The sequence below is a fragment of the Marmota monax genome, unplaced genomic scaffold (genome assembly GCF_021218885.2).
Source record: "Marmota monax isolate L192 unplaced genomic scaffold, Marmota_monax_Labrador192_F-V1.1 WCK01_AAM20220418_F8-fsc00080, whole genome shotgun sequence".
Classification (NCBI taxonomy): domain Eukaryota; kingdom Metazoa; phylum Chordata; class Mammalia; order Rodentia; family Sciuridae; genus Marmota; species Marmota monax.
In genome coordinates, this window is record NW_026694750.1 from 5,185,873 (window position 1) to 5,211,138 (window position 25,266).

At 56.3% G+C, this 25,266-nt stretch overlaps 2 protein-coding genes across 10 annotated transcripts in view; one reads left to right on the top strand and one right to left on the bottom strand.

Moving 5' to 3' along the window:
• Kcnab2 (potassium voltage-gated channel subfamily A regulatory beta subunit 2) overlaps positions 1 to 14,128 on the bottom strand; it is an 87,781-nt gene extending 73,653 nt beyond the window's left edge. Inside the window, exon 1 of the mRNA XM_046424545.2 lies at positions 13,972 to 14,128. The gene's annotated coding sequence lies outside the window, so the exon portion shown is untranslated. The remainder of the gene's footprint in view (positions 1 to 13,971) is intronic.
• A 178-nt stretch (positions 14,129 to 14,306) lies between these two features.
• The window catches only part of Nphp4 (nephrocystin 4), a 99,849-nt gene continuing 88,889 nt past the window's right edge, over positions 14,307 to 25,266 (top strand). For 4 of the 9 annotated variants that reach the window (XR_009224940.1, XR_009224941.1, XR_009224942.1 and 1 more), the window contains exons 1-3: positions 14,307 to 14,503; positions 18,701 to 18,780; positions 19,246 to 19,418. Coding sequence is in view for 6 of the 9 variants with exons in the window: in XM_058572743.1 (XP_058428726.1) it covers positions 19,284 to 19,418 (135 nt within the window). In the remaining 3 variants the exon portion in view is untranslated. The remainder of the gene's footprint in view (positions 14,504 to 18,700; positions 18,781 to 19,245; positions 19,419 to 25,266) is intronic. The other 5 variants (XM_046424535.2, XM_046424536.2, XM_058572739.1 and 2 more) reach the window with 3 other exon arrangements.

A 25,266-nucleotide genomic window follows, 5' to 3' on the forward strand; every position in this document is an offset into this window, starting at 1 on the left:
AAGGGGACTTGGTTCATTGCCTTTCTGTGAAATCCAAGCCCTGCCCTTCACATCAGGTAAAAGTCACCTGCAGGGTTGATGGCCACCTCCAGACTCCCTTGCCCCTGGTGCCACAGCGGGGTTACTTGTGAGGCAGCACCCCTGCCCCCCACTTGCCAGCTCCCTCGGGGCGGGGGATAAGCAAACTCAGGCGACTCTGCTGGCACCTGCAGCCTCACTGGATGGAGGGGACTCTGCTGCCACTGCTGCAGCACCTCCTGCCCCACTTCACAGTGGTGTCTACCTGGCTGCAGCATCAGAGACAGAACCTCCATATCTCGCCAGATAATCGATGAGGGAGGGAAGGTGGTTGGGTTGGGGGGCCCAGAGGACATGCTGTGCTCCTTGCAAGGGTGAGAGCAGCAGGGTGCACAGGCAGTGGCTGCAGAGCCTGGGTCCTCCCATGCCTTCTGGTGCATCCACCATAGCGGGGATAAAGAAAATGCTGAGCCTTTTCTCCTGGCCAGATGGAGAGTCTAAGTGAGCCAAAGCAGGAAAAACCCAGATGGGGGTGGGGAGGAAATAAGAACCGTCCCAGGCAGTGCTGAGCCCCAGAGCCTGACTCAGCAGGGAAGGGAGGCTGGGGGATGTCCAGCCCCCGCAGACCAAGGGATGGAGGATGGGTGGAACGGCTGTCAGCTGCTGCCTGTCTTCCCAGGCAGACAGGGTGGGTCTTAACTGCTTGCACCCTAGGGTGGGGGCAGGAGGGAGAAGCTGGCATCCTGGTATTTCTGAGATGGGCACTTTTGGAGGGAGAGTCACTTTACATGGGTGGCCATGTTGGCCTCCTCTGCAACCAAGCAGTCCCCTGGGCCATGTGGCCTTGTCCCCCTGCCCCCCTGAAGGCTTGGGGCCTCTCCCTCTCTGAAGCTCTGGACAAACCCACACCTGAGGAGAGAACCCATGTGTAGCAACGGGGCAGGGGGTCCTGCAGGCAAAGTGGCAGCTGCTGCCATTGCACCCAGATGACCTGAGCTTCTGGCAGCATCAGGGGGTCTGCTGCATTGGCTGTGGTGATGGCGCCTACCTCTAGGTGGCTGTGTACAGGACACTGGTCAGTGTGTCCAGGCACCTTGCTGGGCTTAGCACTGTCCTGGTAGAGAACAGGGCGGGCTGCTCACGGCCGACCCGCGTCTCATGCCAGCCTGAGCTCACCCGCGAGGACCGTGTTCACTCAAGAACTCTCATTACTGGGCAGGTGCAGTAGGGGGACCTCAGTCACAGCCTCTGAAGAAAGGGGGGGGGGCGAAGGCCTTGACTCCCTTCTCAGAGGGGAGTTGGAAGCTTAGAAGAAAGGTGTGGCCCAGTAGCATGTCTCAAGGCTCTGCCTCTTGTGCATCGTGCTACTCTATTTACTAGGGGACGCCCAGACAGAGGCCTTCCTCAAGTTTAGGGTACCCATCTGTCTCCTCTAGGGGGCAGCACAGGCCGGCATCCTGGAAACAGGGCCACGGGTTGAGAACCCCACCTGCTCCTAGTGGGGAGCTATGTCCGTATGCACCTGGGCCTTCCTCCTTTCAGTGACCCCCACCACTGCCCCCTGCAAGGGGCAGGCCTGGTCTTCTTGTTGCCTCCCCGGGCTGCTGAGCTCTCTGAACCAGGAGGGAGTCCTGCCTTCCAAACCTACCAGCCAGAGGAGACAGGAGACCCACCCTGGATCCCACTCCTGGTGCTTAGTCCCAGCTCCAGGCCCCATGGCTGGCTTTGTATGGGTCGTGACCCAGCATGAGCCTGCTGGATGCCCATGTCCTGCCGTTCTGCCCTCACTCTTTGGCCAGCGACACCTGGTATCCAATCCCTGTCAAGGAGGAAGAGCCACCACATTAGAAAGAGAGCCATGGAAACTTCCAGAGGGAGCACTGGGTGGGGGTAGGAATCAGAAATCTGCTGTAGTAGGTTGAAATGTGTCCTTGGGTACGTCCAAGCCCTGGTGCCTGTGAAGGTGACCTTATTTGGCAAAAGGACTTTTGCAGATGTTTAAGGTAAGAATCCTGTGATGAGATCATCCTGCTCTATGGTGGCCCCATGTCCAACAACAAGGTCCTTACAAGAGGCAGTGACAGACAGGATGCATGTGACAATGGAAGTTGAGCCTGAGGTGGATGAGGGGCACCAAGGGCTGTGGCAGCCTCCAGAAACAGAAGGCCCGCAGGAGACTCCCCGAGCCTCCCGAAGGTCCCTGCCCTGCCCACATGGCGATGTTGCACTTCCGTCCTCCTGAACTGCCAGAGAATGAATGGGGCTATTTTGAGTTTAGCCATTTGTGGTACCAGGAAACTGAGAGGGCAGTGCCCCCTTGTCCACCGGGCATGCATTCCAAGACCGCCAGAGGATGCCTGGAAGCCTGATAAGACTGAACCTTGTGCAAGCCATGCTTTCTCCTGTACTCCTGCCTATAATAAGGTTTAATTTACAAACCGGGCACAGGAAGAGATAACCACGATAACTAATGGTAAAATAAAACAATTATAATGCAATGTAATAGAAGCCACTTCAACCTTATGAATTGTTCATTTCTGGCAACTTCCATTTGATATTTTCAGACCAAGTTTGATTGAGGGTGTCTGCAACCTCAGGAAGGAGACCACGGGTAACGGGGTACTGCCGTGTACCCACCTCGCCTCGACAGCCCTCTGGCCCTAGCACGATGGAAGGAAGCACAGAAGGCACCTTCTCACGGGCAAGTCACCCTGTGTGGGGCTCTGCTCCAGGCCTCACGTCGGGGGAAGGGTAAGAATAGATAACAAAGGGCTTCAAAGAGGATTACTGGCCCATCATCACGTGACAGGACAGAGGCATGAAAGATTAATATCGTGCCCATGCGGCACACCAGCAATCTGAAAGCCAGCTTTACCCACCACATCCATTAAAGCCTCCGCTGAGTAAAAAGATCCGCAAAACAAAACCATCAGGCCCTGCGCCTTCGCAACCACAAAGGACAGGGAGCCGCACTGAGGCTGCTCCACCGAGGGGCGGGTTCTGGGGCACAGGGAACCCGACTTACACAACTTCGCCCCACCAGGTCAAGCGAGGAAGTGAGGTGAGACGCTCAGGAGTGTTCATGGCAGCCTCGCTTGGAAGAGTGGAAAGATGAAAAAGTGTTTAGCATGTGTTGGAGGAGCAGGAAAGGAGGCGGCCCCTCCTGTGGTCTCCTTGTTGGGGAAAGTCCTTGGGCTACTACAGTAGTGGAGGACTCCCAGGGGTTTCTGAGGCTGACAGGTGAGGGGAGGGGCCTCTCCTATGGTCTCTGCATTTTTTTTTTTTAATTTTTGTTTTTAATTGTAGTGGGACACCACACCTTTATTTTATTTATTTTTATGTGGTGCTGAGGATTGAATCCAGCGCCTCACGCATGCTAGGAGAGCGCTCTACCGCTGAGCCTCAACTCCAGCCCCTGACCTCTGCCTTAATGGCCCCTTTCTTTCTCTCTCTTTTTAAAAATTTTTTTTTTCTAATTAATTACATGTGACAGTAGAATACGTTTGATACATTGTACACGAATGCCCATGTCGGCTTTCTTGTGGAGCATCTGTATGCCTAAAAGCAGGGAGGGGAAGATGGCCAGGGTGGGGTAGGGGAGAGCCCATGGGAGTGCTTGCAGCTAGAGCAAGCAGAGCCAGCTGGGGGCTGGGCCATACCTTCCTGTGCGGGGTCCCCCTTGCTTGCTTCCTGGTGACCTGGCTCAGGAGCAAGGTCAGGGGAGCACTTGCTTCATTAACAGGGTGGTCTAGGACTCGTCCCATTCTAGCTCTGCCCCTTGCTAGCTGCGGGACCTCAGGCAAGGTCTAGGACCTGTTCTCATCTGTGAAGCAGAGAGGGTCGGTACCCTCTCTGAGGCAGCTGGAGAATTTAGAGGAAAGGAACATAAGATATGAAGTGGGGTACCCCACGGAGAGTTAACCCGCCACGAGGGCCCATTGTCAACGAAAGTAACCATGGGCAGCGATCATTATTGCCATCTTGTCCTGAGCACCTCCCAGAGTCAGACGACACCTGACTCGCTTCCTGCAGCGAGGGCAAGTGCTGTCAGCAGTCCAGCGCCCCCATCCAGGCCTGGAGGCCTGGACTTCTGCTCTTAGGACCTCAACCTTCTTTGCTCTTGGGAACCCGGGATCTGGACCCCTTGGGAAGGCTTCTGCAGTTCAAAGGAATCAGCTGCACATAATTAAGTGCCTCAGTTGTAAATCAGAGCCGCGTCCTCCTTTCTGGCCGGGCAGCACCCAGGGCCGAACCTGTTGTGTGGGAACGCCAAGAGGCCAGGAGAAGGGGCTCACCCATCCAGACTCCAGGAGGCAGGCAGCCTGTGCCCCTCAGGGTAGGAGGCCAGCTGCAGGACTGTGGCTGCCTCGGCACGCAGGTCCCACACTTGGCTTTGGTCACCTTCAGCCTAGAGGCATGTCCTGCCTCCTGCCATGTCTGGCTGGGTGCCAGCCCCCAGAGGCTGTGGCTACCTCTGTCCTGCCTTGGGCATTGCCTGGTATTCAGGCGCTCGGTTGGGGAGGTACCTTGGGGAGGGTCCCTCAGTGGTGTGGTCAAGCTCAGGCAGGCCAGGACCATCTAGTACTTCTGAGGATTCTGAAGGCTTCTCCCTGGTCCTAAGAAGCCTGTGCTTGAGGCAGCGGATGCATTACAAGCCAGCTCCTGGGGGTGGAGCAATCAGAGGGGAGGCGAGAGGGCAGGGGCAGCTGCGGCTTTCCTTGTTCCCTGAGCACACAGTAGGAACTGTGGTCTTCAGCTCTCTGCAGCTTGGAGCCCTGGACCTTGACACATGGGCACAGAGGGCTGTGGCTATAGCTCAGTGGCAGAGTGCTTGCCCAGCAGTCACAAGGCTCTGGGTCCAATCCCAGGACCCCAAAATAAAGCTCTGAGGAAGAGCACTTGCCTAGCAGGCATGAGTCCTGGATTTGATCCTAGGCACCACAAAACCAGCCAGCCAACCTACTGATTAAGCAAGCAAGCAAGCAAGCAACCACACATGGGCACCAAGAGCAGTCCTAGGAGGTGAGTGCAATGGATCAAAGGGCCTGGGTACTTTTAAGTCTGTGGAATCAGCCTGGGTCCAGTGAGTGTTCACTTGGCTCGATGGGGGAGGGGTGGGGAGAGTGTGGATTTGCATGCATTCATGGCAGGCTGCCTTTTGCTGATAAAAATCATCATCATGTATGAGGGTCCCCTGGAGGATGCACCCCAGACCACCTGGTCTGAAATGGGGAGCTGGGGCTGAGGGATGGGGCATGGAGCAGGGTCTGGGGGGATCTGGTATGGGACTGATTTCTGCCCTGATCCTTGGACTTCAGAGATCCTTGGGGGTGATGTGGGACAGGGACAGGCATGACCCATCCTCATGGAATTCACCATCTGGGAGGGACTGAACATCTGCAGAAATAACTGCTATGGGGAAAGCTTCTTGAGACCTATGGGATGCCGAGACCAAGTATGGGTTTTCCCCAGCCTCAGTTTCCACCTCCCTGAAACAAAGAGGCTGGGTTACAAGCATTGCAGACGTGAAGAGCCTGAAGGGACCCTCCTGGGGGTGCTGGCTGCAGGAGTTCAGGACCCAGCCCTGCAGCACCCAACAGAATAAGCCGGATATGGGCTGCATTAGGGACCAGAGATTCTGAGCCTGGGGACAGGTGCCCTCTTGTCCCTTCCAGGGGCTGGAGGGAAGGACCCCTGGCCCAGGGCTCCCCCTACTTGCTGCTCCCCAGGGAACCATGTGAAATATCCTGGGGCCCAGCCAGGCCTCGGCACCCACTCGGCCCAGCAGGTGGCTGGGCCACTCCAGTGGCTCCCCATGGTTGCCATGGCTACCAGCTGCTGAAGGGTGGGGAGAAACCCTCTCCTCAGCATCTTCCCAGCAGCACCCAGTGGACTTTGCCAGAACCTTCTGGCCATGGGTGAGGCAGAGGTGAGTGCCCAGTGGGGCACAGGGCTCTGTGTGCATGTTTAGGAGATGATGGGCATCATGGGCAGCCTAGAGTTCCCTGAGGGTGGCACAGGGAGACTTGGGGCCTTGAGGAGGGGGACCTGGTCAACTCCCCCCACCCCACCCATGCAGGGTGAGTGACCCAGTACAGCCACAGGGGAGGTTGCCCATCTTCCAAAGATGCCCAGGCCTCAAGACCTTTCCTCACGAGCACGGTGCCCCCTCCACACGCTACTCCTCTCCCCTTAGTGCCCAGCTCCCCTTGCCTCAAGGCCACCTCCCAGCTCCTGGTTTCAGGCCTGGCTCCCTCTCACTCCCCCTTTCCTGACCGTGCTGTGTGGACGCTGTTGTGTCATGCCCACCAGACTGCAGGCGCTTCTGGGGTGGCCCGGGGCACCTCTGTGCTGTGGACCATAGTCCCCTTCTCCACCGCCACAGCCTGGCGCAGCAAGCTCACCCGCGCCCGTCTGTGGTCCATGAGCAGGGGGCGGAAGACGACAGCCTGCCGTGGCCAGCCTCGGCCTCATCTGAACAGGTCGTTCTGTGGGGAGCCGTTTTTCCGGGCCCTTCTTGACAACTGTTGTATGCACCGGGAGGGTGGGGGTCCATGCCCCCAAAGCTGGCCCACAGGCTCCAAGCGGCTTTTCCCAAACCTATCTTTCAGCATGAGGAGAAAGCACAGCAGCACCCGAGTCCCCAAGGTGCCCAACACAGGACAGCTGATGTCCCCTGAGCGGGATGTAAACAAGGAGGCCTGCGGTCCTCTGGTGAGGAGCGAAGCACAGCCGTGCGCCCGAGGAAAGGGCGATGTTGAGTTTGAGCTGGGCTCTGCGCATCCTGCTCCAGACGCCCAGTGACCTTTGCAGGGCAGAGGGGAAGGATGGCTCTGGGCCTCCTGTCCGTGACACCTGAATACCTCCTGGCCCGGGTGACTAAAAATACCATGTATTTATTGCCAGGGAAAGACAATACCCCCCGGGGGTGAGGAGCAGGATCAGAGGTGGCAGAGCAGGGAGCAGGGAGGGGTGCCACAGGAGGTGTCTTCACAGAACATGTGGTGCAGGTGGGGTGCAGCGGGGGCACACAGTGAGGGCCAAGAGAACACACAGAGTGCAGACAGGGTCTGGGTACGCACACGGTGACCAGGGTCTGCTCTTGCACCCAGCTCTGGCTTCTCACAGCGGACAAGCATTCGGGCGTCTGCATCCCTGAATAAACCTCATTCCAAGGGGCCTGGGGAGCTAACAATAGCCTCTCCCCGAGCACACACTGGGATAAACGCACAATTTTAGATTTAAGGCTGACGAAAGCTAGCAGGTCATTCCAGTGGAACGTGGGCTTCACACGTTCCTCAGAATTAAAGAAATCCGAAGCTCTTCTTGCCGGAGCTTTCAACCATCAAAGAGAGTTTTCCGTGCGCTGCTTTGAGAAGCAGAGGCGGAAAAGTTCACCAACAGACCAAAATAGCCAGGAAGTGTTCTCAAAGTGTAGTCTTGGAACCCCTGAATCGGGGTCACAAGGAACTGTGAACGACGAGCCTGGCCAGCTACCCAGGACCTTCCGGGGGCGTCCAGTGCTGGGCCCTGCGGGGCTGGTGGGCACGATGACTCGGCCTGTTCTCACTGCTCTGAGGATGCACTCTGCAGAGCACTGGAGGCTGAGCTGGGCCTGACAGTTCATGAGTGTCCCCAGAAGTGTCCTCCGTAAGGGCAGGAAACAGAATAATGCACGGAAGAGAGAACCGACAGAGGGCAGCCAGGAGGGTGTTGGGGGCTGGGGCTGGGGCTGGGGACGGCTCCTCCTCACCTTTCCTTCTCTGGCACTTTTATCAAGGCCGTTCAGGCAGCAGAGTGACCTCTGGCTTCGGTTCTGTCTCCCTGAGTACCAGCTCTGGAAGGTTATGTTGCCTGTCAGGGCCTGTCTCTGAATGGGACACACAGGGACAAGGACCTTCACTCGTCACTCTTGGAGGCTGGCTTTGCTCCCCTCTCAGTGCAGACTGCCTCCCCCACGGCAGACCCTGTCCCAGCCCCAGGGTCTCCCTCCTCCTGGGCTCCAGAATAAGCCGGTGTTCCTCCTCCTTGACCTTTACTTCCCCTTCGGATTCGGCACCCACACCCACCCCCTGCACTGTCTTGCACACTCTTCTCTCTGGACACTGAGCCCCAGGTGACCCTGTCCACCTTTCATGTGAGCCCTAGCCCTCCCTTCTCAATGCCTGTGGGCACAACAGGCGAGCGCGCGGCCCAGCATGGTGCTTGCCATCTGGGGGTCCCTCTTTCCTCCTGCCCTGCTTTTTTCCATCTGTGCAACCCACTGGACCCTCCAAGAACAGCCTGGGAGCCTCTGGGGCTCCCTCTCCCTCCCCGTCCCGTCACTGTCCTGCTCCATGGGAGCCCTGGCCTCCAAACCATCCTTTCCGTTCACCCTTTTCACCCAGGGTCATGTTCTGCCCTTAGTGGGCCTCTGGCCAGCTCTGCCCATCACAGGGTGTACCTCAGATGGCCGCCACCCACCTCTGCTTCCCCATCAACAGGGGTTTCTCAGAGTGGGACATGCGGTTACTGTTGCCCTTTCCTGGCTCTTGCCCCCAGAGGCTAGAGCTGGGGGTCTGGCTCACCGTCAGCCCTCACATGTCCCCTGTAGGCCTTTCCCCATCATCATGAGGTTTACAGGTTTTAAGTTTATTTTATAATGAGTGCACTCATTAGAATCTCCGTGTCCACGCATCCTACTTACTTCTGACTCTCCTACATCTGTAAGGGGTGGCACAGACACCACTTCCAGAGCCCCTGCTACCATGAGAGCTCAGAGTGGCACAGCTCCAGGGCAGGGTGCTAGACCTTCCACCCGGGGCCGGGACCAACAGCTCGTGGACATCAGGGTCTGAGCTCGCCCTGAAAGATCATGAAGCTGCCCAGGGACGGAAGATGACAACACATCTATGAGAGGGAGAGCCGTGGGCTAGGGGCCCCCTTGTGCCCGTGAGCTGCTGGGATCAGACAGCCCGGTGTGCACACTGGAGCCAGCAGGCTCATGGGCCTCCAGGCCTGAGGCCAGGGCAAGGCGTGACCCTCTGTCCAGGGATGGGCTCTTGCCTGCTTTTTTTCTCCCCTTCACCCCTCCTTTCTACCGTGGGTGCAGGCAGCTGGGCTGGAGTCTCCAGGGCTCCTCCCAGGACCAGGTAGCCTCTCTGAGAGGTCTGGAGTGGGTTCATGAACTGACTCAGCAGGAAACCCAAGCCCCTGTGCTCTGGGTTTCCTGGGGCTCAGTTGGGCTCCAGGTAGGCTGTGGCTGGGGCTTGGTCTCTTCCTGGAAGTGGAGCAGCTGACATTTACCATCCTGCTCTGTGTCAGAGGCCTCCAATGCAGATAAAGGGAGGCAGGAGAAGGAAACCAAGTGGCTTAGAGGGCACAGTGGTGAGTCTGCCCTGATAACAAGGATGAACTCTCTACTGGGACAAAGGCCCAAGGCTGGTGACAGAGGACCCCATGGACAAGACTCCCGAGTGTACAGGACCCAGGAAGTGGCTCACTTAGTGGCGAGGTCACCTATGTGATGGGTGGCCTGCTGGTTTGCCTTGAATCTGGTGCAGGGACCTGGTAAGGAACATGAGCCTGGTGCCAGGGTTTCAATATGTCCCCCAAGTTCCCTGCACTGGAAACTGAATTCCCCAATTTATATGTTGATGGGTTTTACAGGTGGGGCCTTGGGAGGTAATTAGGATTAGATGGGGTTGTGAGGGTGGGGCTCCAGGGCAGGGCTGGCGGGTTATAAAGCAGAGAGGACTAAGCTGACATAGGCTTGTCATGCTGTCATCTGATGCCTGCCACCATGTTGCAGTGCAGCAGGAAGGTCCTTGCCAGGTGCTGGCACTGTGCTCTTGGCCTCCCTAGCCTCCAGAACTGTGAGTTTTTAAAATCACCTGGCCTCAGGTGTCTTGTTATAGCCACAGAACACAGACCGAGACACCTGGCTTTTAGCTGCTGAGGTGGGTGACGGATTTCAGCCACTCAGCCAGATCAGTGAGGAAGGTCCTTTTAACTGGTCTGGAGATCAAGTGGGAAGTGTAGGAGGTGGTCCCCACCCTTTCTCCATATTTTCTCCTTTTCCCAATTCTACTTGGTCTGCAAACAGCATGGCCTCAAGATAGCCCACCTGCAGGTGCTGGTGTGTGCAGAGGGACTCAAGCAGGGCAAGTGCCAGAGAAGCAGGTGAGACAGGGAGGGGGGCTGGCTCTGGGACATGTGACACACCCAACCACACATTTTGCACTCCCCAGGCCTTGGGGCTAACCACATGGTCATTGGCAGAGGCCACTCCTGAGACCCTGACTAGCAGGATGGGATGGGGATTAGGAACCAGGTGAAAGCTGGCGGCAGGACCCAGGCTGGGCTGGGTCAGAGCTCTTCCCGTGCTGTGTGGGAAGAGGAACAGAAATGCCACTTGTCTGAGCTTCCCAAGATACGGTGAAGGGTGTGAAGACCTGCAGTAACTCAGGTCCACCTGGGCAGGAACTCCCATCTGCCAATCCCTGACCAAATGGAAAGCCTCAAGCCAACACAGAGTGGCCGGATGAAGACCAGGGTGTGATGTCCCCTTCAAGGGTGTCTCCTCTCCGAGGGGAGGCCTGTTCCTTTTCCTCCTGAGCACTCACTGAGTCAGAGAGCCTCTCTCAGTGGCACCAAGGACCCATCTCTTAACAGATACACTCTGAAGATGGGCAGAGGAGCATGCTGGGTCACTGAGGGGAGAACATTTTTGAACCTTCCATTTCACGAGGAAGGAGTTTCCATATCCCTTGAGGCCTGGGACTGAATCCTGACTCCTGGGCATCCAGGGAGACTCACCCACACAGAGGTGAGGATTTTTGCCCTTTGCTACAGCGTGGCTGGAAGGCAGAGGGATCGTTGCTACAGAGTCCTGGCATGGAAGGACAGGTTCAAGGTTTCTTCACTAGCTGGGAGGCTTGTGGCCACCCTGTGCCTCAGTTGCCCTAGGCAGGGTTACACCAGGCCCAGAGGGGAAGTACAATTCCACTGTGGGGAGTCCCCTCTCCCCTCCAGCCTATCCAGGGCCTTGGCTTCCCACCTCCTCTCTAACTACATGGCCATCTCTTTGACAGTCATGAACAACAGACAGTGTACTTGTGAGGTGACCTCCCAGGTCAGGCAGGACTGGAGTCCCTGAGAACTCCCTGGGGTGAGTGGCACCTCCCCTGCTCCTAACAGTCCCTCCAGGGACATGGACACACCAGAGGACACTGACTTATCCATGAGTGTCAGCAACACCTTGACAGAGGCCTTCCCAAAGGGTAGCTGGTCATCTCTTGGGGAGCTGGCTTCCTCCAGCTTGGGCAGCCATGGCGGTGAATTGGGCCTAAATAAGTGGGAAGCACAGAGTTTAACCCAACTCCATTGTGGCCTCTGTGTGACCTTGGGGAAGCAGCTGCTCTCTAGGTTTCCACTTACTCCTCTGAGACAAGAGCTGATTGGCTGTTGGTTGGCCAAGACCCTTGCAGCTTTAGGGTCTTCACCCCTAAGGGTGGGGCCTCCTGGCTGCTTAGGAGAGGGGTTGAAGGAAGGAGTGGGGTCTCTGGCCCTGGACACCTTCAGAGTCAGCCCTTCCCCAGTGCTGCCTGCTGTTTTGCCTCCTTATGCAGGGATTGTGGAAAAAGGCTTTTACTTTGGGGCCTTTGGCGATGTAAAGATCACTGAGAATTTAGCCAAGGATCAAACATACACTGCTTCTGGCCAGGGTCCCCAGAAACGGAAACATGGTCCCCAAGCTTCTAGGAGTACTCCTTCCCTTGACGCAGACTCTGTTTGCCCAGTTGCCATGAAGAGCACCAACAAACACCAGGAGCCCCTCCCTGCACACCCTCACTGGAAACTGCCAATCAAACTCTGCCACTCCTTTCCTCCTGAATCACTTGGGTTTAGAAGATTGAAAAAGGAAAGGACAGAAAGAGGAGCCAGCCCAGTGTATGGAAGCCCTCCTGAGCTGGCCAGCCCTCAGAGCTCTCTGCCCTCCTGCTCACCAGCACCATGCCTGTGTCCCACCTGCCCATCTCCTGTGGGCAGCCAGTGCTGTGCATGCTTCCTGCAGTCTAGGCTCCATATTCAGACCTGCAAGGGTTTTGAACACTTACACATGAAAAAGGTTTCAGGCTTTTTCACGACACTCCTCTACCCCATTGTTTGGCACAGTCCCTGGGTCCTGATCAGTGCCCACAAGGCATTTATTTGTTGACTGGTGCAGCAAAGAGAATAAGATGTATCTGTTTTATAAGGAAAGTCTCCCCCAGGCTGCTTTTGAGGCAAGGATGTGCAGCAGAGCAAGCCCTGTCAGTGCCACTGGGGCCAGTATGTACCTGGACAGTGTTTCCTGGCAAGGCTGTGCCTTGGGCCTGATGGGACAGGACCTGGGGAGTTGGTGCACTCTGAGGAGCCCACTTTGTGAAAGTGCAGGGCCATGATCCCAGGAGCTGCCCATGAGCCTGGGCTCTGCAGCAGACAAGTCTGCCAAGCGCGAATCAGGTGGGACAGATGCGACTCTCCACACACAATTCCCCAAAGCCTGCACAGCAGGGCCTGACTGCAGCTTCATGAGCAGAGTGGGAGCTGCTCTTGGCATTAGAAGGGGGGGCTGGCATTTTTTGAGGGGGAGGAGAAGTTGCAGAGAAGGAAGAAATCCTGAAGCGACAGACAGTGGGACAGCTGTGGCCTGAACTTGGTGTTCTTGCTCCTGGGATGTGGATGTATTAATTTCCATAAATGCTCACAGCCCATTTCCCCAGGAGCTATTACTTATGTCATCTCCCCTTGGATCCAGTTCAACACACAGGGCAGACAAATGGAAGGGGAGGAAAAGGCAACCCCCGCTGGTGGGACCCATCTCCAGTCCCTCTCTCAACCAGGCAGATTGAATCTGGTTTCTAAGTTGGCCCTGTTACACCTCAGAGTCCAGACCACCTGCCTTCAATCAGGTCCCCATCATTTCAGGAAGCAAAGAAAGTTACCAATCCCAAAAATGCTGAATCACAAAGTGAGCCTGAGCAGGAAAGTGGGGGTGGGGTGGGGAGGGAGATGGTGGCCAGGAAGACAGGAAAGGGTGCATGGGGACTCCCCACCTGGAGCCACCCCAGGATGCTTTAGGCAAAGTGTAGCCCCTTGGCAGCAGCCCCCCAAGACAAATGCCAGGAAGAGTGAGCAGGAGGTGTCTAGATGGGAGGGTGGGCAGGTGGGCAGGTACACACGCTGCTGATACTGCAGTAGGAAGCTGTGCAGCAGTGGAGGCTCTGCATCCTGCAGGGGCAGCAGCAGGTAGGGAGATGGAAAAGTGCTTGGTGCCTTCTCCTGGAAGGGCCTGGACAGGGGGAAAAAGCTGCTAATGGGAGCAGGGACCTAAGGATGAAGTGGAGGAGTGCAGAGTCACATAGCCAAAGGAACTGGTGCAGAAAGGGAGTGTCAAGGTCCTGCGGACCAGGGCAAGTGGAGAGAGAAGAGATTGAATGGGCTGGGAGCAGAATAGGTGAAAGGATGGGGTCAAGGGACAGGAGAGACCGGGGCAGGCAGCGAGGATGAAGGATTTGCCCTGAAGAGCAACAAGGATAGAGATGGGAGGTTCGGAACTAGGAAGGCTCTCATCGGGCTGCGCAGAAGCCGAGAGAAGGGATAGGAAGGATGGAACGTAGCGGGAGGTGAGGCTGCGGAACGGAAAGGGGCTGAGACCGGGATGCCAAAGAGGGATGAAGTTTGGGGCTGGGGTCGGGGATGCCAGCTGAAAGGTCAGGCGGATGACAGGGAAGCAAAGAGAGGATGGAATGGGGGAAGGGAGATGATGGGGAAGGAGGTGAGGAGGCTGGAAAGGAGGTGAGAACGACGCGGGGGCAGGGACGTAGGGCCGGGAAAAAGGAGATGGAGAGGGACCACGGTGCTCGCCGCCACCCTCCTGGCGCAAGTCCTTGAAAAGCTCGGCCGGCCGGGGTCTCCCCCTGCACTCACCTGGGGGCTCCAGCTCCGGATCCCGTGTCCCGCTCCGGATCTTCCTTCCCGCCCTGCCCCTGCGACTTTAGCTCCCCCGAATCCCGCTCGCTTCGGCAGGTTCCGCCCGCAGCATCTTCACCTCGTGGGACGCCCGCGGCCACGCCCCTGACAGAATCTCATTGGTTGTTGTTCACGCCAGTCACATTCCCATTCGCTGAGGATCGTCGTCCATGCAAATCAGGACGGGCCCATCCCCACGCTAACTGGCTAGTGTCTGCAGAGCGGAGCGCGCGATTTGGGTTCTGATTGGCTCCGCGGTCCTGACGACAAAAATGACGCGAGGCGGGTTCTGAGTACGCGGCGCGTTGCAGACTTTGGCTCCTTGCGGGTGGCCGCGGGATCGGGCGCGTCCCTCGGCCGGTGCATGGACTTGCGAGGCCTGCGGCTTCGCTGGGCACCGGCCGCCGGACCTCCTGGTCCGTGGTGCGGGAATTTCCTGAAAGCGTGGGCCCGTGGCCCTCGGCGTGGCTGTGGCTGGCCCGTCTCCTAGGTAACGCTGCCCGAGGCGGGCGGAACCAAGTGGGCTGGCGCCGCGGGGGAGGCTGGACGAGGCCTGGAGTCACGGGTGGCCGCAGAGCCGGCCAGGCCTCCGCGCCTCGCGGTGAGGGGCTGAGCCCGGCCCCGGCGTGGAGGCCCGCTGCTTGCGGGGCGCGGAGGCGGAGCTCCTGGCGGGGCCGAGCCCGCGTCGGTCGCACCTTCCCCCTGGCCTTGACAGTTGGTGCGGCCCGGGCGCCGTTAGGCGCCGAGGGCTCCTCCTGGCTCCTCGGGGCTCTCTCTCCGGCCCTGCCCTTCCTCGGCCCGGTGCGCACCGCAGTCCGCCTCTGTGTCCCGCGGCCTAGCCCGCGCGCGTCCATCCCTGGGCCTGGCCCCTGCGGCCCGCGTTGCGCCCGCCAGGTCCCGGCCCTGCCCCGCCCCGCCCAGAGCGCGCGCCGCCGGGGCCCCGCCTACCGGTTCAGACCTGCCGCCCGCCCGCCGCCGCCGGGTGGGTGTCCGCCTGGGTGGTGCGCGAGGCTCACGTGGAAGTCTGCGGAGAAAGTGGGACTCCCGCCCGTGCAGTGCGGCAGGGAGGGTCTCTGTTCCAACCCCGGTTCCGACACGGTCGGCCTGGGCGGCTTCTCGGGGCCTCTCCGCCCTGCGCGCTCCGCGGCGACCTGTCTCGCCTTGCTCTACTGCGCGTCCCGTGGGGACGATCCGCAGTGCTGAGGACCGTGTGAAGGGGGACCGCCAGCAGCCCCGGGTCAGACCTGTCCTCCCCAGAGCTTCCGGGGCGCCTGCATCTCTGGCCTTGGGGTCTCTGCACGGAGCCTGGGCCCCTCCCTGCCCCTGGGACTGCTGCTGGAGGAACTGGAGCCTGCCTGGTTCTGGTCACTCTCCTAGGATGCGCGCCTCACGCCTCTGACTGCTTGTCATTGTCCCCCACAGGATTTTAGATTCTCTGAAACAGCACCTGTTTTAGTCAGCTTTTTCGCCACTGTGACCAAAACACCCGACAAGAAGAATTTTAGAGAAGGAAAAGTTTATTTGGCACTTTCGTGTCCTAGGTCTCAGTCAATAGATGGCCAACTCCATAGCTCTGGGTCGGAGGTGAGGCAGAACATCATGAGGGAAGGATGTGGAGGAGGAAAGCAGCTCAGGACATGGCAACAAGGAAGCAGAGCTCTCACCAGGAACAAAACAGGCACCCCAAAAGCATGCCCCCAGTGACCCACCTCCTCCAGCCACACCCTGCCTGCCTGTGGTTTCCATCCAACCAGTTAATCCATTCACCTGGATTAATGCAGATAGGTTAAGGCTCTCACAACCAATCACTTCGCCTCTGAACTTTCTTGTAAGCTCTTGGGGACACCTCATATCTAAGCCTTAACAGGACCTTTGACTGTTCTTGGTCTGGAACACAGTAGGTGCTTGGTAAATACTCATTGAATAGCCACAAACTCCAAAAGACTCCACGGCCTGAGTTTTGTAGATTGGAAACAGGCCAGGTGGGTGGGGGTCTTTCCTGATGTTGGAAAGACTAGTCTCTGCACCCTGGGCCCCTTGGCTTCTCCTGACTTCCTGACAGGCAGGGAGGGGTGGCCTGGCTATAATGACTTTGGGGTGGGCATCACTAGTCGTGTGGCTTTAGGCTGGCCATTTAACCTCCACAGTCTCAATCTCTTCATTTTTATACTAGGGATAACGAGAGTACTTATCTTACAGTTGGAATAATAGATGTGGAAATGTTCGCGGGGCACTTGGATTCAGGATGGAACCCTCCCGGTTTTCTCTTTCTCATGTTCATCTGGCCCCAGTGGCCCTCACTAAAAGATTCTTGCTGGGGACCCAGTGCTGACCTCACAGTCTTGTGTGCGGCTCTGATGTGTGCAGTGACTTTCCTGTAGAGGTCTGTTGGGAGCAGATGGAAGTGAAGACAGGGTGTTCTCTGAGGAGGTGGCCAAGTGGGGGAGGGGAAGTGAGAGCTGCCTGCTGCCTAGGTTCCTCCTCTCAGGGGTCCCATGTAGCACATGTCCCTTAGACTGTTGCTGTCCTGCCTCCCCCACCCAGCTTTAGCCACGTGGGCACAAGTCCTCTCAGGGTGCACTCCCTCTCCCAGCCTGGGCGTGGGGCAGTAGGGGCAGCGAGGGTAAGGCAGTCTCCCGTGTGGGTGCCTGGCACTTTGCATGCTCTTTAATAGTGGCTACCAAGTGTGGCACTGTCCCTGCTGTCACCAAGGAAGAGAGGAGATGCAAGTGAGGTGACTGGGCCCTCTGGAGCCTGCGCCAGGAGTGCCGCCTTCTCCATCAGGCATGCATGTGAACGAGTGCCCACCTCCATTTCAGGAAAGAAGGCAACCAGAAAACAGCATTTTTCCAGGAAAAAAAAAAAAAAAAAGCACAAAGATCACCTTCCCTGAAGCTGTTTGATTTTGGTTGTGAATGTTAACTGTGCTCTGCTGGGGTGCCAAGGATGTGGGAGGAACAGGCTCCCTCCTGCCAGGAGCTGGCCTGGGAGCAGTCAGTGCAAGACAGGTGACGTGCAGGGGCCATATGAGCCGAGGGCCAGCCAGGGAGCATCCAGGAGGTCCTGGCAAAGCAGGTGGCTCTTGAGTTGGCGTTGGTGGCCTCTTTTGCTTTTGGTTGTGGGCTTTTGTGTGAATCTCCTGTGCCTGCTGTCACATAGTACCACAAATTCAGAGGCTTGAAACAACATTTATTCTCCAGTTCTGGAAGTTAGCAGCCCGAAATCAGCCTCACTAGCTAAGGTAAGGCGTCCCTGGGCTGATCCCTTCTGAGGCTCAGGGTGGGGAAGAGCCTGGCCCCTTCCTTTACCAGCTCCTGAGGCCACTGCATTTCTTGGCTTCTGGCCCTGCCCTCCTCAGGTCTCACCCTGCTTCCACCATGATACATCGTTCGCTTAGAGGATACTGGTTGGCTAAGTGTTGCAGACCTTCCAAATACTGCCATGTGTAACTGTACAGTTTCTGAAGGTCACATTTGTTCCTATTCTCTCCTCTTCAGGAAAGTCTTAAGTGTGAAGCTTTCAGCCTTGTGGTGCAGGGTACAAATGTGCCCAGTTCTGTTTTGCTTGAAAATTCCATTTTTATTGCCACTATTTTCCCTGAAGTGTCAGGCTCACTTCTTTAGAGAAAGTGTCCGCAGGTATCCAAGTCTGAATAACCTTAGCTCTACTCTCATTGTCTTTAGTACAATGTGTCGATGAATAGGAAAAGCAAGCCGGGCTGGCTGCCCAACCCTGCAGGGCCTCCCCTGGGATGACCAGGGCCTTAGTCTGCAGCAGAAACACTTCCCGTGGATTTCTCATTTTGCCGTTGAATCTTGACGTATACGCCAACTGTCAGGGTGTGACACGTTAATGACCTCCCAGCTCCTGCAGGAACGTTCTCTAGTGAAGCTGGTGTTTTCCTGTGTGGGGACAGACTCCATGAGGACAGAGTCTGGTGCCATGTGCGGGTGATACTGGGCCTTGCAGCTGAATCCTAGTTGCCTTTGCTCCGTCAACACAGATGTCAGCCTGGGGAAAGTGACCAGGGACAGCTGGGTGTTAGGAAGATCCTGTGACCTCGTGCCCCAGGACCACACTTGGGGAGCTGTGTTCTCAGAAGGCTAAGCCCACTGCTTTTCATTCTGCTTGGCGTCTCAGTGTCGGAATCCAGCCTCTTGCCAAGGCGCGACTCTTGATTCTGGGTCAGCTGAAGGACATCAGGAGAAGATGGGATCCTGCCTGGCTGGAAGGGCCGGGGAGCACCTGGCTGGGGAGCACCTGGCTAGGGAGCACCTGGCCGGGGAGCACCAGCCAGGCCCCTCAGAAGCTGGCAACACTTGAAACCCATCCCAGACTGGCTTTGGTAGCAAGAGACTTTGTTCGTAGCTCAACTGTCTTGGGGTGACTGGTTTTAGGGAGCTGTTAAGCCAGGGCTCCGATGACATCAGGCACTCCTACTTTGTTCTTTTTTTTTTTTTTTTGGTACCAGGTATTGAACTCGGGGCACTTGACCACTGAGCCACATCCTCAGCTCTTTTTTGTATTTTATTTAGAGATAGGGTCTCACTGAGTTGCTTAGCGCCTTGCTTTTGATGAGGCTGGCTTTGGACTTGGGATCCTCCTGCCTCAGCCTCCTGAGCCACTGAGATTACAGGTGTGCGCCACTGCGCCCACCTCTTATTAATTTTAATTTTCTTTTTTTAAGACAGGGTGTTTCTACATTGCCCAGTGGGTCCTGGAGCGTGCTGTCCTTCTGCCTCAGTCTCCTGATTGCTGGCATTTCAGGTATGTGCCACTGTGCCCAGCCTTTCCTCCTTTTGACCTATGTCTTCAGGTAACTGCTCCCAGTTGGGCCCTGGCAACTTGAGGCTGGCACCCTCTGCTCTGATTGGGTCATGCTGCCTGGGCTCCCTTTAAGACAGTCCACACTAGGGCAGGGCTTGAGCTGCCACTCACCCTGGAGCTCTTTTGCTTTGCCCGGCTTTCGCAGCTGCACAGAGCAGCCTTGCATGTGGCGTCCCTAAGTGGTCGCTGGGGCCAGGGTGTCTGTGCTTCGATGTGTCCATGGTGGGGGTGGAGGGCCTCTGGGTCAAGATGGGCACATTTCCTGGGGGCAGCATGGTGTGAGCTGGCAGTGGAGGCTGCTGACTGGGGTGTGGTGGGCTTCAGGGGTGGAGGTTCCTTTCAGAAACTCAGATTTACTGTGGGCACTGTGGCCCTGCTGACTCTCTTCTTCCACGAATGGAGCAGGTCATGCTGGAGGCCCAAGCAAGGGTCTGGTGGGCAGAATGAACGACTGGCACAGGATCTTTGCCCAGAGCACTCTCGTCCCTCCCCACCCCCAGAGAGCACGGCAGCTGTTGCAGGAATCGACGGCCTTTCAGTGTGTCCTGAAGTGGCTCGAGGGTCCACTGGTCAAGCAGGTAATGCCGTCAGCTCTGTGTCGCCAGGTGTTCCTGGCTGAGGTGAGGTTTCCAGGTGACGTGTTGATTGTCACTTACCTCCTGCATCTCAGCACCACACCCCTGACCCTGGCCTTGGTGGGTTGGGAAGTGAAGTGGCCCATCAGCACAGAGCACATACAGTCAGTGACTCGGTGCCTTTGACACAGGGTGGGGGTTTCTTTCTGCCCACAGTGGGACGGTTGAAAACCCAGGTAGTCTGACTTCCTGGGATATTTCTGAGTGAACTTGTTTCAGTGTGTGGCCTTGTGCGTTCTTCCTTGTGTCCTGATTTCAGCCTGGCAATCAGGGCGCAGGGGGCTGAGCCTGGTACCTGGTGGCTGTGGCCTGTCTGAGCACAATATGTGGATATATGGTAGCAGTTAGCACTCTCAGGGCCTGTCCTGTGGGCTCCACAGCCAGTCTGTGCCCCAGTTGCCGAGGAACCTGCTGGGTGAGTCAGTGTTCCTGTGCTGCCATCTGCAGGACCCTTGTGCGGTGGACGTCTTGGTGAGCCCAAGTGGTGACCTGCGGGTGGCATGAGAAGGATCCAGCCTGTAGTGCGAGCGCGTGCTTTCTGAGTTTGGCCTGCCAAGGTGCCGTCTTTTGTAGCTGTTTGGAGTGACGTTAGTACAGAGTATGGAGTGTGGGCCTGTGGACGGCTGGCTAAGTCACCAGTGTCCTCGTCGCTCATTCCAAGCCCTTGTGGAGTCTGCCGTCTGCCGTCCAGTACTGGGATGGCCGCTGTGCTTATGGCTTCTTTCTTTGGGTTTTTCTTGGGTGGATTTGCTCGACCCTCGCGGCCCTGGGAAGCCGGTGCCAGCAATTGCTGGATCCCAGAGAGGAGCAGAACCCCAGAGCAGCTGGTCAGCTGCCCTGATGGCCACCCTGGCCTCCACCCGGCTGGGCGCTCCGCTGCCCTGTCTCACAGGAAAGCCTTGCTTCTCTCCTCCTGGGAATTTTTGAAAGAAATTTTATTTCTTCACTTTATTTTTCAAAAGTTCAAAAATTCACAAGGATAGGCAGGGAAAGTGAATCACCCATGGTGTCCCCACCCAGGAAGATAGCCAGTGGTACCTGTTTTTGGTATAGCTTTCCAGAAATTCTAAGCCAATACAATAAATCTTTTATAAATATTTTATTCCATAAAATATATTTATGGAAATATGTATTTTTTTCATTTTAAAATCTAAATGATAACTTACTGTTACTAAATGATAGCTTGCTTAGCACCTTGCTATTTAAAAAAAATATCCATGTTTTATAGATTGTTCATGTTGTTACATGAAAATTTTCTTACTCTGTTGTAAAATTGCATAGTATTTCTTTGAGGGTGAACCGTTGTTTATATAGCAAGGCTCTAACTCATGAACTTCCGAACTTTCCCCGTCATTTTCTGTTACAGATAATGCTTCAGTAAATAAGTTTGGTTTTGTCGTTTTTTTAGCATATGCATATATTTGTAGAATAATTTCTATAAGTGGGATAACTGATCCTAAGTCATATGTGAAAGATGTGATTTGAGACCACATTATGTGTTTTGACAAGTGTATTTAAACACCAAGACAGAGACAAGCTGGGAGTATAACAGCATAAGCCATGCAAATACTGAGAGTGAGAATACTGGTGACTGTGCTGACGTCTGACCCCAGATGTCCAGGTGAAGAGCTGTGGCCAGAGATGAAGACGCTTTTTCCCCCCCAGTTCTTGGGTGGAACCCAGGGCCTCATGTCCACCAGGCAAGTGCTTTTCTAGTGAGCCACAACCCAACCCATAAAAAGGGGCATTTCATCAGATAATCATGTCCAGAAGATGCAGCAGCCCTAAGTGTGTCTGCACCTCAGTTGGGGCCTTCAGAACACCCGTGGGGGGATGATCCTCTAAGAGGAGCACAGCCAAGTCTCCTTACAGTAGAGGACACAGGGACACCTACGGCAGGCAGAAGGACACAGGCTTACAAAGGTGCCCCGGTGACTTCAGCAGGGTGCAGTGAGATGTGGCCACAGACGGGAATGTTGCCTGGCACGGACCATAATGCCGGTCCGGGGCAGGAAGCGGGTGTTCAGCGTAAACCAGGGTTTCACCTTGGAGGCGCCGTGGCCAACTCATCAGGCAGCTGGTGGGAGCTCTCCGTTTCACCTCCCCGGGCCCAGCCAAGCTCAGCACGGCAGGCTGGCCTTTCAATGCATGCTGCTGGGCTGGCTGGGACAGCTCTCCTGCGTGGCACCTGCAACATGGCTCCCACATGCTGGCGTGGGTAGAAGTAAAGGGGCAGTGTGTCAGGTGCACAGTCGCTCCGGAAGAGCAAAGGTCATGCATGCGTCGCACTGGAGGCTAAAGGCTGTGTGCGCAGTCACCCTGGACGAGTGCAGGACATTACAAAGATAAACAAATGAGTACATAAACAAAAATGGAATTATAGGGCTATTAGAAAATTATTTGAACTGAATAATCGGAGAGTATGTAACAATTTGTGAGGTGTTGCTTATATCAGTCGTTTGAGGGAAATTCATAGCTCTGTACGGCTGTCTTAGAAAAGAAAGGTATGAGATCATGGTTTCCTTTTTAAGAACCTAGATGAAAAGATCAAATCAAAGGTAACGTAAGTAGAAATAAGGCAATAGTAAATATTTGAGCAGAAATCAATTCAGGGACCAAGAATAGACAAAATGAGCAGAAGAGGAAGAAGTTGGTCCTTTGAGATGGTTTGTAAAATTGATGACTCTGTAGAAAGACTGCTCAAAAGGGGTGACAAAAGAAAACACAGATTCCTAGCGCTAGGAGTGAGGGAGCGGCCATCACGTGTCACCTCAGAGTCTGTTAGGCAGGGGGAGGAGGGATGGTGATTGCAGACAGGTTCTCCGAGGGAAAAGGGGATCAAGGGCTGCTTCCCACCGCCTTTCTAAGGGCACGGCCAGTGATGCCCAGATCAGCCAAGAAACTCCCGGGAAAATACAGACCAGTGTGCTCAAGAATAGTAGCACAAACCGCCTGTGTTGGGGTGTCCGACCCCGTGTGAGAGAGAGACAGACAGACAGACATCATGGTCCTGTGTAGGGGTGTCAGACCCCGTGTGTGAGACAGACAGACGGATGGACATCATGGTCCTGTATAGGGGTGTCAGACCCTGTGTGTGAGAGAGACAGACGAATGGACATCATGGTCCTGTGTTGGGGTATCCAACCCCGTGTGAGAGACAGACGGACGGACACCATGGTCCTGTGTTGGGGTGTCCGACCTCGTGTGTGAGAGAGACAGACGGACGGACATCATGGTCCTGTGTAGGGGTGTCAGACCCGGTGTGTGAGAGAGACAGACGGACGGACATCATGGTCCTGTGTAGGGGTGTCAGACCCGGTATGTGAGAGAGACAGACGGACGGACATCATGGTCCTGTGTAGGGGTGTCAGACCCCGTGTGTGAGACAGACAGACGGACGGACATCATGTCCCGTGGAGTCCCTGCAGGAACGCAAAGCCAGTTCTACATTAAGAATCCAGCAGCAGTGACAGGAGACAGGACTGGGGGCAGATGTGGCTTAGAGGGCCTCACCAGGTGTACAGTTGCAGTTCTTCGGAGTCTGGTGGCTTTGGGTGGCAGCAGCCCTGCCTAGGGATGGAGCTGGGTTGGCCTCGAGCTCAGGCACTTTGTTGATGGTCCTAGTGTCTTTTTCTCACTCTCCCACTCCATGACGTCATCTCATTATTGGAATGGCTTTCGGTTCAGTTGGCGTTTACTGGACACCTGTTTGGAACGGTGCGGGGACATAGAGATGATGCTCAGGTCCTGAAGTCAAAGCCAGCAATGGCAGCAGTGGCCTTCCCAGAAGGCGGCAGGAGGGTGAGGGAGCAGGAGAGACTGGAGACTCCCACTGGGAGGCGCAGGGGCTCAGCCCTGCTCCTGTGGCCTGGCCTGGGCCCTGAGCCAGCCTTCTGCCTCCTCACAGCCTGCTGTCCACCTGGGGATGGTGGTCAGTCAGCCTGTGAGAGCTGGACAGCCCCTGGGGAAAGGCAGGGCAGGGCCTGGAGGGGCTGGGTGGCCTGGTCAGGGGAGGCTGGGTGTGGAGGGGAGGAGGGCGGTGCAGGGGTAGCAGTTGAGGCCTCTGTGGAACAGTGGCCCTGCACAGCGGGAGGACAGCATTGAGCCGGCATCTTCCACAGACTTCACCCTGTCTTTGCCATCCCTGGAATCGATGCCACCTCCTTCCAGTTGTCCCAGACAGAAGGTGTGCTATCGTCCTTCACTAGGGACATGGGACTCCAAACTGGACCCGGGAATGCAGGGCCATCTGAGGCAGCTGGCCGCCCTCTCCCTCTGTCTCCCCGCTCCTGTTCTGCGTCCAGCCTGCTCCTGCTCCTTCAGGACACAGCCTGAGGGCCACTTGCTGCTAGCCAGTGTCCTTCCTGCTGCCTCCTGTCCGCAGCGGGCTGTGGCCTCCACCTCTCCCCACGGCAGCAGCCGCCGTTTTCCTAGATCCTGGATCAGAACGGGCCGTTTCTGCTTGGGGTCTTTCTGTGTCTTCTGGCCTCTGTGGGAGGCAAGGCCAGTTTCTGAGTGGGCTCCATGAGGCCCACTCCTGTGGCCTCCCAGCTGCCCGCCTCCTCCCCTCTCCATCTGCTGCAGTCTGCAGGCACCATTGGAGAATGTCCCTGGGCTTTTGTTTCTTCTCAGGCTTGGTGAGGCCTGGGATCAGGAGACAACAGTCAAAGAAAGAGGGCTTGTGAGGGTTCCCCGAGGGCAGGAAGATGACCGTGTGCACAGGGTCCATCAGGAGGTGAGGGGTTCTGGTCAGCTTAGGGGGAGCCGGTCCTGGGGTTCCTGCAGGAAGGCGTGTGTGAGGCAGAGTAGGCAGGCCTAGGACTGGCCAGCTGGAATGATTCAGTGGCCTTAGAACAGGGGCTGCCCCAGCTGCCTGGTCCCTGGTCCTGGGACCAGGAGGGCAGAGGCGCAGTCTCCTGGGGTGTGAGAGCCGGGCGGGCTGAGGGGCAGGCAGGACTGCATGGTGGCTTGCCTTCAGAGATGTTTTCACGGGCAGCCTGTTTGCCAGCTCTGGGATCGCCCTGGGAGGGAGGCCGCAGAAGCCAGGGCAGAATGTAGAAGCTAGGAAACTAGGGTTCACAGAGCCCAAGAGAGGCCCCAGTTCTCCCTGAAGGGCACTGGTGTCGCTGTCCCTCGACCTGGTCCGTCCTCCCCAGGTGCCCCAGGCTTGGCTCAGGGGCGTTCTCCTGACTGGCCAGAGAAGTCTTTTCTCCAGTGGACCTGTGAGGACAGCAGCTTTGCCTGCCTGGTTGTCCCTCGTGTTCCTGTTCTTGGCACAGAATAGATGTCTGATGAATGGCCGTGAGTGAAGGGAAAGAGAGACCGTCCCGGGCAGGAGCGGAGCCTCGTGCTGGCCTCCCAGGAGCAGGGGCGCTGAGGCTGAGCCGAGCTGTGCAAGTGCTGGTCTCCTGGTTGCTTTGTTCTGTCTTTGTAGCTATGATTTCTTGTGAAGACTATTTATTGAGTATAAATAAATGTCCTGTGCAGTAAATATCAAGAAATATTCATTATTGATTACAGGTTGGGCTGTAATGCTGAGGGAACCAGAGTCAAAATATCCACTGGTGATACGGCAGTGACCGTTGCCTTCCAGCACTGGACACATGATCTGCTCACAAGACACAACAAGTCCTACCAAAAGAGCCGTCACTCTGAGCGGCCTATATGCCACAGTGGAAAGTGGTTTTGAATCATAATATGAACAGTCTCCATAGTCTCATCTTCACCTCATCAATTTTCTAGGTCATCTTGAGACTGTAGAGTCACACTGTCACAAAATCTAAAGATTTCA